At 40.7% G+C, this 17,829-nt stretch overlaps 1 protein-coding gene and 1 non-coding gene across 2 annotated transcripts; one reads left to right on the forward strand and one right to left on the reverse strand.

The window, feature by feature from the left end:
• Positions 1 to 7,827: 7,827 nt before the first annotated feature.
• Positions 7,828 to 9,859, reverse strand: LOC127330297 (uncharacterized). The gene is made up of 3 exons (XM_051356580.2): positions 9,777 to 9,859; positions 8,896 to 8,961; positions 7,828 to 8,463 (listed from the first exon to the last, which is right to left on the reverse strand). The coding sequence occupies exons 1-3, from the start codon at positions 9,781 to 9,783 to the stop codon at positions 7,952 to 7,954; spliced, it is 585 nt and encodes a 194-aa protein (XP_051212540.1). The 5' UTR covers positions 9,784 to 9,859; the 3' UTR covers positions 7,828 to 7,951.
• A 4,477-nt stretch (positions 9,860 to 14,336) lies between these two features.
• On the forward strand, positions 14,337 to 14,461 carry LOC127328032 (U5 spliceosomal RNA). The gene has a single exon (XR_007868939.1). It is a non-coding gene; the product is annotated as a U5 spliceosomal RNA (small nuclear RNA).
• Positions 14,462 to 17,829: the final 3,368 nt, after the last annotated feature.

Here is a 17,829-nt window from a genome sequence, read left to right on the forward strand (position 1 = left end):
GGCTCTGGGCATCTAACATCCAAGTGCTCTGTCCGTAAACATTGAGTTAAAAAGAAATACAGTATCAAACTTCAGTTAAGGATTTATTCGTAGCCAGCCCTTTGGTTCAGTCTACCTTGGTGGCCAGTTATATTTTTCAGTCCAACTTTAAGGCCATCTCTATCGTTAAAGCAAATGGTACTGCAATTTTTGTTGAAGAAAAATATGGTACTCCGGCTACTACTACAGGTTCAGAGGTATTGTTTCATGTACAGTCGAGCTTGGTAATGTGGTGCTCTTTGGTTCGTGATGGTGGGTCTGATGTTGAACTTGAAGGGGAGGGTTATGGTCAAGGTGGTATCGTGCTGTCGAAAATGAGCTTGGAAGTAACTCCGCCAATCGTCGCAAAGCTGGGTTCAGATCAGTTCTGATGATAACTGTTGGCGAAATACAGTTCGAGGTTCATAGGTTCAAAGATCTTGTGCTTTTCTTCAGTAACTTTATCTACTCCCAATCTCTAAGCTTGCCTAGCGTAGCAGATGGCTTTGAGTTTCTCGTGGACCAGCTGGATGTGGTTGAGATTGGTTTCAACTTAGAAGTGTTCAATATCACTGAGATGGGCCATGAACTGAAGCTGATTTATTTCTTTGCTGTCTTAGGACAGTGGCTAGCTGGTTCTAGCTCTTTGGATCTGTCGCTTAAACTTGCAGTATCCTGGCTGCTATTTCCTCAGGCCTGGTCAGTTTCTTTTGGATATCTTTCGCTCAATGACATGGGAGAGCTAATTTGGATTGTGGCTCAGGATGTCAGTGTCAGTGAGTTATAGGATGTCTCTGTTGGTTCAGATTCGTTGTCTCAGGAGTTCCAGATTTCTTCGATGTTGCCTGGGGGTGCTCTTGACCAATACAGTACAGACGAGGCTCCAAAGTCGGAAGCTTTTGTTCGTAGGTGCACAAGGAATCATAAGGAAGGGTATAAGGAGCAGCTTCTCCCTCCCATATCATCTGACACGCCGCAAAGCTTGAAAGACCCCAAAAGTTGTGCCACCAGCTGTGCTTCAGATTGTAGAGATGCAGCGGCTTGGGGTGGAAGACCGCCAGATTTGACCCTGAGGAGCTCACGGTCGAGAAGCTGATGAAGGGCCGTGCTGAACTGCTGTCAAGTAGCTGCACTTGTCATAACAAGTTTCTTATTCTTTGGTAGGAACTTGTTTTACTCTGGACGCAATGAACCACAACCGGATGTGGCAAGTTGTGTGTTGGAATGTTCGTGGGATTAATGATCCGGCTAAGTGTCCTGCTATTCGTTTTAAAATTGAAGAGAGCAATGCATCAAACATTTGTCTGCAGGAGACAAAGAAATCTTCTTTCGCTTCAGGTTTCATAAAATGCATCTGGAGGTCTGCTGTTTATTCCTTTATTCCTTTTGATGGTGCATCTGGAGGTCTGCTGTTTTTGTGGGTTAGCAGTATGTTTACAGGTCCAGTTCTCCTGGAATAGAGTTTTGGACTGGCCATGTCATTCGCCTCCACTATCTACAGAATGTTTTAATCTTGTGAATGTGTATGGGCCTTGCTCTGAATTGAGCGTGATAATTTTGTTGCTTGGTTGTTTCACCTCAATATGGCTGATGATGATCTCTAGCTACTCCTAGGAAATTTTATTTTTTATCATTTTGTGGAGAACTGAAACAGAGAGGGAGCCAATCTGACTGATATTGCTACCTTCAATGAGATAATTAGGTATCTTGGACTGCTCAAGCTTTCTATCAAGGGGCATTTTTTTACGTGGAGTAATATGCACACTGACCCTCTGCTCGTTCAACTAGATTTGTTTATTTTACTTCCACCTCTTGGATGTTAAAATTTCCAAATACTTTGGTTAAACCTCTAGCACGTCCAACATCAGATCATGTGCGCTGTGTGGTGTCTATTGAGACTTATATTCTAAAGGAAAAAAGTTTTTGTTTTGAAAAATATTGGATTCGGCTCCCTGGATTTCTTGACAAGGTGAAAATAATTTGGGATATCTCTTGTCCCGGTGATAGTGCTAAATGTCTTTCTGCAAAATTTGAACTATTTAGAAAAGGTTTGAAACAATGCAATTTGAGCATATTAGTTCTTAATGCTGCGATCAAGAACTTCAATTGGATCATCCTCATGGTTGATGAGTTATCGAAGAGTAGAACCCTGCATATTTCCGAGTGAAATTTTAGGAACGTTGTTAAAAATAGACTGTAGAACTTGCTTATATGCAAAGAGGAGTATTGGAAGAAGAGATGTATAGCAAGATGGGCACGCTTGGGCAATGAAAATACGGTGTTCTATCACTCTTTAGCCACAATAAGGTTTAGAAAAAATACGATTTCTTATTTCTTTCGCAATGATGGCTCTATTGTTTCAGGACATCATGAAAAAGCTGGGATTCATTGGAATTCCGTTCGCAACATAATAGGATTTCTGCCTATCAGCCAAACTTTTGAGGGTCTAGAAATTTACCTCAGCCATTTACAACCGAGAAAATTGATCAGGTGGTTGCCCATATGCCGGGGGACAAGTCGCTGGGCCTAGCTGGTTTTTCTGGTCTTTTCCTTAAGGTGCGATGGCTGGTGGTGAAACTTGATTTTTATAGGTTGTGTCATGAGTTTTGGGCACGGGTAGATAACTTGCAGAGCATGAATGACTCTTTTATCACTTTGATTCTGAACGTTCTTTCACCTGAAGGCCCGAATGGCTATAGACTAATATCGCTTCTAAATATTTGTTTGAAATTGCTCACTAAGTTATGGGATAATAGGCTGCGAAGTAAAATCCTTGATATAGTGCATATAAATCTGTATGGTTTTGTTCATTCAAGGAATATCCAAGATTGTGTCGGCTAAGCATATGAATACATTCATCACTGTAAAAAGGTGGGTGTACCCTCTGTTATTCTCAAGTTATATTTTGCGAAAGCATTCGACACGGTTGACCATGAAGCGATCATGAACGTGTTTGAAAGTTTGGGTTTTGATTTAAGATGGCTAAATTTTCTACGGATGATTATGTCAACCGGTACCTCTTTAGTGCTTCTAAACGGAGTACCTGAAATATTTTTTGCTATCGGCGAGGTATTCATCAAGGGGATCCACTCTCACCTTTACTATGTTGGGTGTATCCGGACTTCTTCAGGCCATGGTTAACTGGTTATTCAAGGACGGGATCATTCATGCCCCTCTCGATATCCCAAACAATTATTTCCCCATCGTTCAGTATGAAGATGACACGCTGCTTATTCTTCAACACAGCTCGGTGCAACTCTCGTCCTTAAAGGACTTGTTAGAAGTTTTTCCTCAGGCCACTGTTTGCGTGTTAATTATGCTAAATCTTCTCTTATGCCAATTAATATATCGGAAGAACTACTAGAGTCCCTAGCAAACACCTTTGGTTTCTCGGTTGGGAGACTCCCTTTCACATATCTTGGGCTGCCTTTAGGGAATACAAAAACGACCATCCAAGATTTATCTCCTCTTGTGGGTCTCGTTGTGCACCGTCTAAATGCAAGTGTTTGGTTTTTGGATTATGGAGGAAGGTTGGAATGTGTGAGATCATTTCTTTCGATGCTGCCTACTTTCTTTATCTGTTCCATCAAAATTCAGAAAACAATGATCAACATCTCTAATCGTGCTCAAAGGTATTGTCTGTGGGCGAAAGAGGAGGACTCTTCTTCGGCAAATGGGTTGGCTGCTTGGTCGATGGTTTATAGACCTAAACATCATGGTGGTCTTGGTGTCTTAAACTTGGAGCTGCAAAACAAGGCACTTCTCCTAAAACAACTCCGTAAATTTTACTGTAGAGCTTTGTTCCCTGGGTGAACCTAGTTTGGTCTCTTTATGGTGATAGCGTTCCTCACACTCAAAGTAAGAGAGGTTCCTTTTGGTGGCATGATATATTCAGTTTGGTGGGAGATTATTACAGCATTTTGACATGGCATGTAACTAGGTCTGGAATGCTGTAGCGGGACTTTTATTTCTTAGTTTTCTTTACTCTTTTTTGACCGTGTGCATCCGTACTGCCACTAGGGTGGGGCGTTGTTGCAGAGGCTGGGTGTAATTGGTATCTTTTGATAATAATATATTCCCTTTATCTAAAAAAATGTAACTAGTGGTACTTCAGTTCTATTTTGGAAAGACTTATGGACAAACGGAGATATTCTATGTGAAAAATATCCAAGGCTTTATTCTTTTGCTCTGGATGAAGACATGTGAGTAGCGGACCTTGCTCGAGTGGATGACTTAAGTAGATGCTTTACACTGCCACTTTTTGGTGAAGCTTTCAAAGAATTTCAACAGGTTAATCAGTTGCTGATTCGAACTCCTCTGGAAGCCGCAGCAATATACGAACGCACCTTTGTTTGGGGAGAAAAGTACACACTGGCCAGATTCTATAAATTTCTGTCTGAGCAAGTGAGCAGGTTCCAAAAGATTTAGGGCTCAATGATATTTGGAAGCCCAAATATCTACCAAAACTGATTTTTTTTCTCTACTAATGGTAGACCATAGAAAACATTGGAATTTAGACACTGGTCCTGGTTGTGTGTTGTGTGTGAATAAAAATCTTGAAACCCGACATCATCTATTTTTTAAGTGTGATTTTGCATCTCAATACTGGGATTTTCTTGAGATTCATTGGAATTTAGCCAAATCCTTGTCAGACCGGGCTAACTTCGTGGGGACATTTTTCATGGAGGTCTTTGCATGTGCTACACGGAATATTTGGAGGGTTCGAAAGGACTTCATTTTTATGTCATCGCTGATAACCTTCAATAGATGGAAGTTGGATTTTCAAAGTGATCTTCTGCTGCACGGATACAAAGTGAAGTCTGCAATTGTTCAACCCCTCTATGAATGGGTTTTCTCTATCTTTCTATAGTTGTTTCTTTTATCTCGATGTTAGTTTCGAGACATTGCTTTCCTCCTTGATGTATTCTGCCACTTTAGTTGCTTCTGTACCTTGTTCGTCTAAATATATAAAATTCACAACGTAGGAAATTTGTAACATCCCATGTTTGTAATTAAGTGCATTTGCATCATAAGCATCATCAAAAATTCCGCTAAGAAATTTTCGCGTTTAAAACAAAATGGAAACCCTAAATTGGACCTAAATTGGATAATTCTTTCGGTCTAATTTAAATGCTCCAATAAGTCTTCAAACAAGAATGTTGTATTTCTAGACAAGAGAGGTAACTGGTAAAAATATTAATTTTACTTATACCAATTATCTACTTGTTTCGATTCGCCAAGCTTGTATTTACAAAAGGATAGTTAAAAGTTACTTTGTTCAAATCAAAGAGACAAACTGTAGTATAACTAGTTTGAGCTCGCACCTGAGCTAGCAAGATCCAATTGTATAGCAACCTCCGATGGATATATATTAGCTACAGTACCTACCATCTGAATATCTAGGAAGACCTAGCACTGCACTTAACTTCCCTAGACGTGGCCAATTAGTATTGTTGTTCCCCATCGTATCACATACCAAAACAGCAGACCACCTTAGCTATTGAGTCCCGACGCCTGAGAAAACATCCCACACAACCTTCAGTTTGTAAGCACACGTGCTCCTGTTTTTAGCTTTGGTCAGAGGTCGAAACAGTATTTTGAATGGAATGGGAGAAACTTCAGATCTTCTCTTTCATGATAGGGCTTGTTTCTAGACAAGTTTCCTGTAGTATCCCTTCTCAAATTTAGCTACCTTTTGAACTACAGCAGACAGTTTCAGTTTAATCCAAAGGGAGCAAGGGGGCACCGGTTCTTCCAGTTTGAGAACCTGTTAAGCAGTTGAACCATTCTAAATGGCTGTAGGTAGTTTCTACTTGAGTTATGTTCAAGTTTAATCCGCATACCTACACGTTTCTGGACTGGAGCTACACTGAATCTCTTGTTCCTGATCAATCTGAATACTTATGAGTCCATCCACTAGTGGCATGAAATTCCCTTTTCTTTTGTGCTAGTACTTGCAAAACTGAACCATGTTTTTGGTACAAAACTACACTAATGAAGTTCTAAGCTAAGAGTTGCCTAACAAAATAGGTGAGGTCTTTTCAGAAAGTTTAGAAGACTGAGTTTCGCATTCTGTTGTTCTCTGTTTTTCAGAAAATAAAGCGAACTTGTAAAATCCACAGAATATTCATATAAAATCAGAAAAATGCAAATAAGATATCAACATGTTCATAAAAACAGGATCAAAATGTTCATATCATTTCCATGCATGCTTAAGCAATTGAACACTTTTTATAATAGGAGAACAAATGAACCCTTTTCTTTAATATGCGGGGTTTATGGAAATGCTATTATTAATGCATTCCAACCTCATTTAAATTGATGATAATTTCATAGTGATAATTTTAGTATTATAAATAGGTCATGTTATCATTCTTGTTTGCGCATCTATGACATGTGTTGAATGTTGTAGGCGATCACCCCTCCGCCAGTGCCCAACCTAAAGGGCATCATGTGGCTAATTAATGGAAACGGCTGTCATGTGTAGGCAAAGTTATACACCCGTGCAGGGTTAAATCTTTTCGAAAAACTGGTTCCACAGTTATGGACGACTTGGAGTGGACGATGCGATCATAGAAAACTTGAACCTAATCGAAAAAGTTGGCAACCATGTGAATAAGGATCCCTCCGGGGTTTTGAGGGGGTGATCCGAGGTTAGTAGTTCCAGATGATGATGATGGTTCGGTGGATGCAATATGATGATCAGTAGAGCTGGTGATATCTCTCTCATATCCCCTTTAAATGTTGTGAGTAGTCGAGCTTCTACTTACTTTTGTTTTACAACGAAAATTTGATTTATGCAAAAGATGCTCTACAGAAAGCCCGCATACCCGCTTTGCTAACAGGTTGTATTAAGTCTTTGTTGAGTCCTTGTAATCAGCTTGTTACAATTCTGCTGCAGACGAAGTCACTCCGCCATATGGTGGTTTCTACATTGACATCGCAGAGTAACTTGGGGTTCCCAGACAACAGCTTGGGGCTGTTGAATGGGATGTCGATGTTATGCTTGTGGCCTCTTAGGCCTTTTGTTAATCTTGCTACATCCTAGTAGCATAACTTGCTTCTGTTGATTGATGTAATGTTGGGTCAGTGACCTCTGCGTGTAATAATTTGGATCTTGACTCTGTTAAGAGTTGTAATATTATTCCTTTTAGTCGTAGAGTCACTGTTGATTCTCTCACTTTAGGCTCTCAAGCTCTAGGTTAGGCTCTGGGATTTGTCTAGCCATAATCCCGGGGGTCCCACAAGATTGTCCTACGGTGAGTGTGTCAAAAAGAAGTTGAGCTGCTCATGTAAAGACTTGGATTGCATATTATTCCATGTGCAAGGATGACCATTAATCGGGAGCTCAATCAAAACAAGGTAACTAATGTTGTCACTAAAATAGAAAATTTCATCAAATTTTGCTCCTAGCCCGTTAAAAATTTAGAAGACCAGTAGAAATTTAAATCACCCACTAGCAGTAAAGAGATACATCGGTTATAGCTAGATGGAACTTGCACGACAGAAAATTCTAGCAACCAGTGAGGGACTAGAAACATGAACCAAAATAAAAAAAATGAACCAAAATAATCCGAAACAAAGTTGAAAATAATACCAAAGCTTGTCGGGATCATGACATGGCCATCAAACACGTTGCTTTCCCAAAGAACAAACAAAACCCTAGACATCCCTTAGAAGAAACGAAAAAAAAGTCAAAAAAACATTAAGCAAATCATCAACAAATTCCAACCAAAAATACCCCAAATTATTTTATTGGAGGAAAATAATACACAAACTTTCTTTGGTTTTGTTTTAGATAAGGGCCACATGCACTTTTGGTTGACACTCCCAATCTTCCAACTTAAAACATGCCACACATTGTTCACATAATTCATCTAACATATAAAGTTGAGGTAACCAAAATAAAGAACCCAACTGACAAACGACACAACTAGTTCTTGGGATGTTGGTCTAGATGCTCCTCGGTGAGCTGTTTAGTGACATTGTGGCACTCTTCTAGTCGAATATGTTGCACTTCGGTGACCGGGATCATAGTAGGTGGCTTATCCTTGGGAACTGAGGAGGTCTTGCGTCGTTTTTTGCGATCAGGAAGAGCCTCAAATATGTAGCCCTCTTTATTGTTACGGGTACAACGCTTCCATTGAGTCTCAAAAATTGGTCTAGGCACCTTGCGATGACCATGACCCTTGGGAGCAGAAAGTGGAGAAATAGTGGCATCAGTGGGAACTGCAACATAATTGTTTGCCCCAAAAGCTTTTGTTACAGCATTATCGTGCACTTGATTAGCCAAGGTCGAAGATTCTCCTGTGCCATCAACCCGGGTATACCCCCTACCATTTTGAACTTTTTCACAGGATAATGCGTCACCTTGTTGACCATTTGCATCATCACCACCCAACCACATGTCATTAGGAAATTTATTCAAGTCAAGTCCTTCCCTTCCTACAAATTCCATGCAAACATATGTCCCCATTAGGAAATTTTTTGAGTGGGTGTCTTTGAAGATTGAGAAATTTTGTAAAAGTAGAAAAAAATGATGACAAAAAGAGGCAACTCCTTTTTCTTGGCTAGACAATTTTGGAACATAGCATTTTTTACAAATGAAATAACAAAAAAGAGGCAATCAATTTTATGTTGGATTGATTTATCATGATATTTATGCAATTTCACTAGCACAAGAAGGGAACTCTAGAAAAATAACACTTCACAACTAGCATAAAGACAAGACCAAATTTTATTATGTTCATATCATCACAAGCCTAAGCAAAAAGGCAAAGATTTGAAGAATTAATCCAGTCACATGTGGAAGTCTAGGCCAACCAGCTTGTGGTACCCCTATAGACCCCTATAGAGAATAATGGGTCAATTATTTACCATTTGCATAGTCACCGCCCAACCTCATCTCATCGGGGAATTTGTTCAAGTCTAGGCCTACCATTCCTGCACATTCCATGCAAATATATACCCCATTAGGAAATCTTTTCGCGTGCAAGTTTTTGAAGATTGAGAATTGTGTAAAAGTAGGAAAACACTGTGACAAAAGAGGAAACTCCATTTTTCTAACTAGGCAACCTTTCAATTTTTGAATTTTTTATAAATTAGTTAACAAATAAGAGGCAACTAGTTTTTGTACTATTATGATTTTATCATCACGTTTAGGTTATCTTTGGATGTATGTATTGGAGGGCTAGGAATTGAAGAGTTATAGAATACCAAATCACCGAGGAATCTAAAACTGGGATAAATTTAAATTATGTTAATTGGTTGTTCATTGAATTATCTCAAGGAATCCTGGTGAGGCACAAACTCAAAAATGTTGTTCTGATGGATCAAGTGTGGAATTGTACATATATGTAAGTATAAAACTTCTACTATGATGTACTTCTCTAGAAAATAAATATGTATACCATGTGCATATATAATAATAATTATGGATTCAAAAATTCTATGCAAACATTTTTTATAACAACAAAATTTCTCACAAACGATGAATAAAAGTTTCCACAAAATGTATGCAATATAAAAAAATCTATCAGTGATACAACTAACTGCACAACCTAAAAAATTCATGTATTTCACAAGCTTTGGTTCAATTTTGGGGATTAATAGAAAAATACAGAGCACTACACAAGCTGAACATTTCATAACAAAAACTACATCCTTTGTGAACTGCATTTGGGGATAGATGGGATTAGGGTTACCGCAGGCACCTACTAGATCTAAGAGAGTTGGGAGAGGAAGGTCTGAGAGACAACCTGCCATGAGGCGGATGTAAAGGAGGCTAACCTCCACCGGATTTGCTTAACATGGGGCCCAGATAGGCGAGCTCTAGATGGGGATCCGGCGTTGGACGGCGCTATCTTGAGGAGAACTAAATAGAGAGAGAGAGAGAGAGAGAGAGAGAGAGAGAGAGAGAGAGAGGGGGAGAGAGAGAGAGAGAGAGAGAGAGAGGGGGAGAGAGGGGGTGAGAGTGAGAGAGAGGGGGGGGGAGAGAGAGAGAGAGAGGGGGAGAGAGAGGGGGAGAGAGAGAGAGAGAGGGGGAGAGAGAGAGGGGGAGAGAGAGAGAGAGAGGGGGAGAGAGGGAGAGAGAGAGAGAGGGGGAGAGAGAGAGGGGGAGAGAGAGAGAGAGAGAGAGGTCTTTTGTTTGTGGGGAGGGGTGAATGGGTAGGGTGATTTCGAGATAATTGGGGTAGGGAGGAGGATTGCCGGAGGAATTACCTGCGATGCCGCCTGGAGTTTCTCCGCCGCCACGCCGACAAGCTTGTTTCTTTTGTTTGTGGGGAGGGGTGAATGGGTAGGGTGATTTCGAGAGAGAGAGAGAGAGGGAGAGAGAGAGAGAGAGAGAGAGAGAGAGAGAGAGAGAGGGGGAGGGAGGGGGAGGGAGAGGGGGAGGGAGGGGGAGGGAGGACATGCGGGGTCGAAGGTAATTGGGGTAGGGAGGAGGATTGCCGGAGGAATTACCTGCGATGCCGCCTGGAGTTTCTCCGCCGCCACGCCGACAAGCTTGTTTCTTTTGTTTGTGGGGAGGGGTGAATGGGTAGGGTGATTTCTCCCTAATACCAATATATAGAACATTTAATTTGGAAAAGAGCCATGCTATTGTGCATTGGCGGATCTTAGTTAGGACAAAACTGGGCTATGGCCACCTAGCCCAGTTGAGAAACTAATTTTATGCCTATTTATTGACAAAAGCCAGCCCAATATTAGCCTAGTCTGCTACGTACGTCTCTTCATTCTCGTCTGCTCTATTTTGTTGGCTAATGCTCCGCTGCTGCTATAGTGCCAAAAACCACATGGTACTCATGCCGAATTACGAAATATGAATTCCGTGACAATCCAAATGGTCGAAATAGTTCTTACACATGGAAAATTCCAAATTCCAAGCTCCAATAGCGACATCCAAATATGTACTTATGCTATTTTACTAGCACAAGAAGGGAACTCTACATAACTTTTTTTTCTAAGCAACTAGCATTAAAGAACGGCCAACTTTTCTTTTGTTCATGTCATCAGAAGCCGAAGAAACAAAACAAACACTAACCTATTATTCTGATTATTGGTGGCTTCTAGGTGCAAAATATGGAAAATTTTCAAGTAGCCCATGGTTTTTTATAGTTGGGGTTTTCCACAGGTGGGCAAGTTGTGCCCAAATGTTTAGACCAAAACATTTCGAAACATACTAACTTTTGATTTCTTAAAAGCATAACAAAAGTTTCCACAACAACAACTTATTATTCATTTCGTCAATATTTACCCAGAACGAGGCAACTTCTAAACCATGTATTGTGATACATATTTCTTTGAACATTTTTTTTGGGGGGGAGGGGGGGTATTTCCCTTATTTAATACATGATTCACACACATCGAAGATGCCAACTGTCAAATGATAAAATAATCACCGCAAGAAACAAACCACATGCACACACATGTACATGGGAAAGAATGGTACACATTTTTACAACAAGCATCTATGGCATCTAAAAAATCGTGGGAACAACATATGTAGTTGGGTCCTTCTACTACTACTAGAAAACAGGCTTATAGCCGAGATCAGTGATGAACAAATAGAAGTATGTTGTTGTCAATTTATACATGTGGCGGTCAAAAACCGATAGTTTATTGGCTGGTCCGCATCACATAACGCTGACAAGAAAAATAAAAATATGTCGCTTGTACTATGGAGTCTCAGCACACGTCACTGGTCTAGGACAAATAAATGAGTGAAGACCCTGGAAACTTGAACCTTGCTTGTTGGGTCCAAAATGTAGCCATGCACTTGTTCTCTAGAATATCGTTGATTTTGTCTATATTTGTAATGACCCCACTTGATAACAAGCCGGAGGTCTGGCCCAACAAGTAGCGGCATATCCTTTTTTGCATATATCACTACTTTTTGGTATAACTATGACGTGTGCCAAAAAAAAATTACACATTGCTCGTTTTGGGCGGTAAGTATCGACGTCCATGTGATGTGTGTTGTCGCCCTTGTTAGCTATTATAGTGAGAGTTATATATCGTGTGAAAGTTGATGGAACCCCATGTGGTGTTTCCACTACCGTTGGCAGGTTAACAACACCGTGAACACAAAACATTGGCGTAACCCTCTTCGATGTTTCAAACTTCCAACACTCCGTGCTAAGCTAGCACTAGTTCGGTTACGAATTCCACTCGATTGTGCACACAATAAAAACAACATAAATATAAAGAAAGAATTGCAAATTAAATTAACAATGGGGGATCACATATCCATCGCATTTATATGAGTATCCTCGCCTCTTCTCATGGTGGGGATCTCCTCAGAATGCGGTGGTCGCCTCTTGACGGTGGTCGTGCGAAGCGGAGCTTGGGCTCGGGGGCAGCCATATACATGCATGCATTTTTATATATAAAAAAGCGATGCATGCATATGGTTGTGCATGATACGTACATATTTCTGTTGAGATGAATGTAATGGTGCCGCTGGAACGCACTTTGTGAAGTCCCCAGTTATGGCCAACCTGGCACATCAAGTACCCGCTTACCGTAAGGTTATAATATTTAGGCCAAAGAGAAGTCATCGGCAGACAGCACCAGATGCGCATGGCGGATGGATTGACTAGTTAGTTAGGCATAATGATCCACACACATCTACAAGAGTTGGTACATGGCTAGTTTAATTTAAGTGGGAACTTACTAGCTCTTTGTGTGTGCAAGTACAAGTACAACATGAGGTATGTATGAGAGCTAGGTAGGCATTGTGCTTGCTGAATTTCGTCCCTGTGGTGGGACTCATGTACCCCGTTCATTGTGCATGCATTCGTTGCACGCTATAGTCACATTCAATTTTTTTTTTGTTCTTCTTGATATTATGCCCTTTCCTTGTTTTCTATGGAGATAATTCCCATACTATTTCTTGGTAGCCCATCTCATTATTGATTATTTTTCTATCCAACAAAAAGGTAAATTTCTTTTTGGGACCGGTGATTTACATTATAATTTAGCACGCCTAGCCTAGCACTCACCTGATCGATAATTTAGCAAATTATCAATCGACTGATTTTATCGCAGAACCCACATCCTTCATGGCTTTCTTATCCTGCATCGGCCAGCCACACCCCGCAGTCACAACCGGCCAAACAACAATCCTCCATGCCCATGTCCGGCATGCTAAGGTGCATCTCGCCACCCACCATGCCTCAATCTCCTCCTCCACTAGTACAACAACGCATTGTCCATCCCTCTAAGTCCATAAAAAGGCCACATCATCTATGGCACCGGCAAGCACCACCATTCCCCACCCTAAGTTTTTTGCTCGACTCTGCCACATCATCAACAACTTCCACTCGCTCTATTCCTCGCCATCGCCATCGCCACCGTGACAGCAAGGCCGTGTCAACTCGGGGTTCGTCATGCGCCTTCCGTATTTGTCTCTTCTCTCACCATCCCTCATCTTTTATGTGTGCCACGAAGAAGAATAATGGGGTGGGCATAATAGTATAATGTGAGCCCATCGATCGAACGAATCTTGGTGCGTTGACCTAACGGTGAAGTGTCAACGAAGCGCTAAGAAAGTTCTGAGCTTACCGAGAGCTAACAAGAGGGTACGTATATATTAAATATAAAGTATTATAGTACATCAAAGATAAAAGAATTTCTTTCCATCAAACAACATTGAAAAACTCACAAGTTAGAGCGCTACGACGAACAAAAGTCATACAATGCGGTGATGGCAGCTTGTAAAAAAAGACCACCAAATAATACAGAAAAACAGGCGGTTGCTGCATTGAATGACTTTTTTTAAACATGTGCACTAAATTACTAATAGGTACAAAGTTCCTGGTCATTCCGTGAGACCATGATTTCCTTATCATTTTGCATTCCTCGATCTTTTAACAGGAGCCGTTCTCTACTGTTCCCATCAAAAGGAAGATAAAAATACATAAAACAAATAAATGTTGAATAGTCACTCTCCCACTTCCTTTAGTTTTGGATCTCTTTTCTAACAAAAGAAATATGTTTTTCTTAATCTCAAAATCCAGGTCAAATTTGATGTGAAACTTAATGACCTGATAAGATTTTTGTGTCATTGTTCTTATCATTAGCTATTGGTGAAGATTTCCATCATCACGATCAAAGTCGTTGAATGGATCCAGCGAGACTGTATTCTTTCACCATCCTAGAGGCCCAATACTGTGCCGTAGTGCACGGTCCAGGAGCACTGCAAGTAGTGGCTCTAGCCTCATGTTCCCGTTTTTAGTCCCATATTGCTTGGGCATATAGGAGTGGTCGCCAACGGCCCTATAATAGGGCATCCATGTTGGGCTGTGAGAGGGAAGTAGCTGCTTGGTGAGCACAACAAAAATATTATATTCTTTTGTCTTTTACTAAAGAATACCGTGTGCACACCACACTAAGCAGCATACATTTAATTTTTTAAAGGTTTCTTCTCTAGAGGAGGGGTCGAACAATTCAGCCAAGATAAAATTTAAGAAAGCATATTATGATTGAAGAAAGGTCCTGATAAAATATGTGGCATTATCATCAAAGCGGCAACAGATTCAGGAAGCAAGAACAAACAAGGAGATCACTGGAAGAAGTTCAGAAAACCTTAGCAGACAAAAGGTAGAAATTCATTTCCACCCAAGTAACCACAGTCCACCACGACACACAAAAGGAAAAAAAATAGTTCAAACACGCTTTCATCTGTTTATCTTTACCACCTTCGCAAGCCTAAGCATGAGTAAAGCTATTATGAGGTTCTTTAGCAGAGCTTTGCGTAAACCAAGCTCTTGAAGTAGTGGATTTGTTCCGTATGCAGTCCACAGGGCTCTTATGCACGATGTATGCATGGGTTAAGCATTTGTTTGAGTCCCCCCACCATGATTTAAGCATTTAATCATCAGATAGGCTACCTCCTATTGGACCAGTTTTTTTTTGTCCAGTGACCCATAAGAAAAACAATAAAGGAGTATGCATGTCATGAGACTTCACAGTATCTAAATATTGCAGGAAAAAGTAACTGGCAACAACACTTCTTACTCTGCTCGAAAGGGAAGAAGGTAACCTTCGGTTTGTTCCTCACATACTGGCTGACGGTTTACTTGCTAGCATTATTGCTCCAGATATTCTAGTAGTATGTAAAATTAACTTGAATAAAGCTATTCCCCTAAAAAAAACTTGAACAAAGCTGCAGACTTACTTTTTTTTGAAAGTGGTATTGTATTAATTAATCAACAGGGTTTTGATTACAATTATTCCAAGCCGATCTCGACACGCAGGTCGGGACCGCACTTAGTAACACACCACTACTCAACTCTCTACGACTCATCTGACATATAGAATGAGCCACCATATTGCAGTTCCTATCAACCTTCAGTGGAGAGACTTGGCGATCAGGAGGTTTTTTCAATCTAAATTCCTTTGCAACAATGCCTAGATCAGTCCTGTTAAGGTTTTCATTGCTAAAGGCTTCCAACACAGCAGAACAATCAGTTTCAATGATCAGGTTCTCCGAAGAATATTGTATAGAAATCTTCAGTCCTTGTAGACAAGCAATTCCTTCTTCCATGGCTGCAGACCTACAGTGTGGAATGACACCCCATGCCGAGCAGATGACTGCACCATTAAGGTATTGTAAGACCGCACCCCAGTGACCTTTCTTCTCGGTTTCTAGGAAGCTTGCATCAACATTACATTTCATCCACCCCTCCTGGGGTTTTTCCCAACTGGGTTTCTTCCTTTCACTATCTTTGGTGCTTAAATCCCTCTGAGTTTGGCATACATGAGCTTTGCCTTTCCTGTCTACCATGGGTCTTCTAGCAGAAATACCCTGCACAATGTCTAAATAATTTTGTAAGAATCTTATAGAATTATCTACAGAAGCATCACCCTTATCAAAAATGATGTTGTTACGATGGTGCCAAGACCTCCACCAAATAAACATCATTTTACTTCTCATATCTTGGTTTAGGCTGTCCAAAAGAACAAGCACCCAATCTTGGCCAGTTTCGCCAAGTTCTTCTTCAGGGGGTAACTTCCACACAAGCTGCAGACTTACATTGATCTGCATGAAATCAGAACTCCGACCAAGAAAGTAGTCCCCACACCGAGTTGACACGTACTGAAAAGAATACCTATCACTGGCTTATTCAAGCATAGTATTTTTTTTTCTCCGTGGACTGTTGCACAATGCATTCGACACCATATTTGTGCACTGTTTCCTTGTTGGAAGCGTCGCTGGTGGAGAGTCTGGATTCCAGGTGTTGTCTTAGTGGTGGATGTGCTGTTGTTGCTAGGACTGGAGTTCCGTAGCGGGACTTCTTTTTCTTAATTTTCTTTTCCTTTTTTGTCTGTGTGCATCCGTACTACCATTAGGGTACTGCGTTGTTGCAAAGGCTGGGTGTAATTGAAATCTATCAATATTAATATTTTTTCTTTATCAAAAAAAATGAGTGAGCAATGAGCTTGAGCTCATCTCATCCTCACCATACCCGGTATGGGGTATTCTTTGGGTACATAGGCCTAACCGAAGCCCACACTGAAAATTTAAGCCCAGGAACGAACTTAGTAACCAGCTTTCAGTCTTTCTCATCGAAAACCCTTATCTGTCACTATTCGTGCACGCCAGCGTACGGAATCATCTTGAGCCGCAGCCCAGTTGCGTCTTGGTATTTTTCCTGTTTCGGGAAGTTTCTAGAAACTTCTTGTTCTAGTCTTCTGGTTCACTCGGTTTTTCGTCGTTCATTTCTGTTTTCTCTGCTGTTTTGGTTTTTTATGTTTATTTTCCTTTTTTTGTTCAGCTTTAGATTTTCTGCAGATCTGAAAACTATTTAAATTTAAAAAACGTGCAGATTTAAATTTCATTGAGATTCAGTATTTGTTCAGATTTGAATTTAATTCAGGTCCGAAATTTATTTAGATCGTTAAATTGTATTTAAATTCAATTTTTTCAGATTTGAAATATGTTCAGATTTAAAATTTATTCTATTTTGAAAACCCATAAAATAAAATAAAAAAACAAACACTCGCCTAGATAGAATAACGACTCATCAAAACTTAATGGGCTGGCCAGCCAGGAGAAGCACACGGGCACAACGATATCCTTCCGCGGGTGCAATATCTGCCACCCGCTGCATGGGACCCATATACATGCAACGCTTGCTGCCTGGAAGCGCTAGCGGGTGATCGCACGCACTCCCCTCCTTGGCGGGCAAGCGTTATTTTTGAAAAATCATGAACATTTTCTTTTATGTATAGTTTTTTTTCATTTTCTTTGTTTTTCAAACAGGGAAAATGTTCATGATTTTCAAGAAGTATCCGACTTGCAAAAATCATGCTTTAAAAAGTCATTAATTATTTGGTTTCATTAAAGTTCGCATTCCATTTTTTAGTTCACATTGCCTGAAATTCGAGCCTAGCCGGACCAGCTTGGCTCGACTCGCTAAAACTCGTTAACAAGTTAGCTCGACTTGACTCATTCAACAACCCAGTCATATAAACTCGAGTCGACTCACAAAACTCGCCAGCAGCTCGTGAATAACTTGCGAAAAGCTAGCTACATACTCAGAGTCATTCGAAACAAAATTTTGAGTTTTCCCGAACAACTCGGGAGCTCTGGAGAGAACAAAATTTGCCCGAGTCTGAGCGGTGGATTGATCTCGCCAGCGGCGAGGGGAAGCTCCAAGAGGGCTAGGCTTAGGCTAGAAGTCGATTTAAGGGGAGAGAGTAGTGGTGCGAATGTCTACCGGAGAGGGGGGCCTTTTATAGGGGATTGAAGAGGTGTTGCGGCTGTTCTGGCCGAGGACGCTCACGAGGGCCGGCTGCACGTGG

The sequence above is a fragment of the Lolium perenne genome, chromosome 1 (assembly GCF_019359855.2).
Source record: "Lolium perenne isolate Kyuss_39 chromosome 1, Kyuss_2.0, whole genome shotgun sequence".
In the NCBI taxonomy this organism is placed as follows: Eukaryota; Viridiplantae; Streptophyta; class Magnoliopsida; order Poales; family Poaceae; genus Lolium; species Lolium perenne.

Excerpts from the sequence above, each read along its gene's own strand:
- LOC127330297 (XM_051356580.2), bottom strand. Across the intron at positions 8,464-8,895 it reads GGGCGGTGACTATGCAAATG|GAAGGGAAGGACTTGACTTG; the intron begins GTAAATAATTGA and ends TGGAATTTGTAG.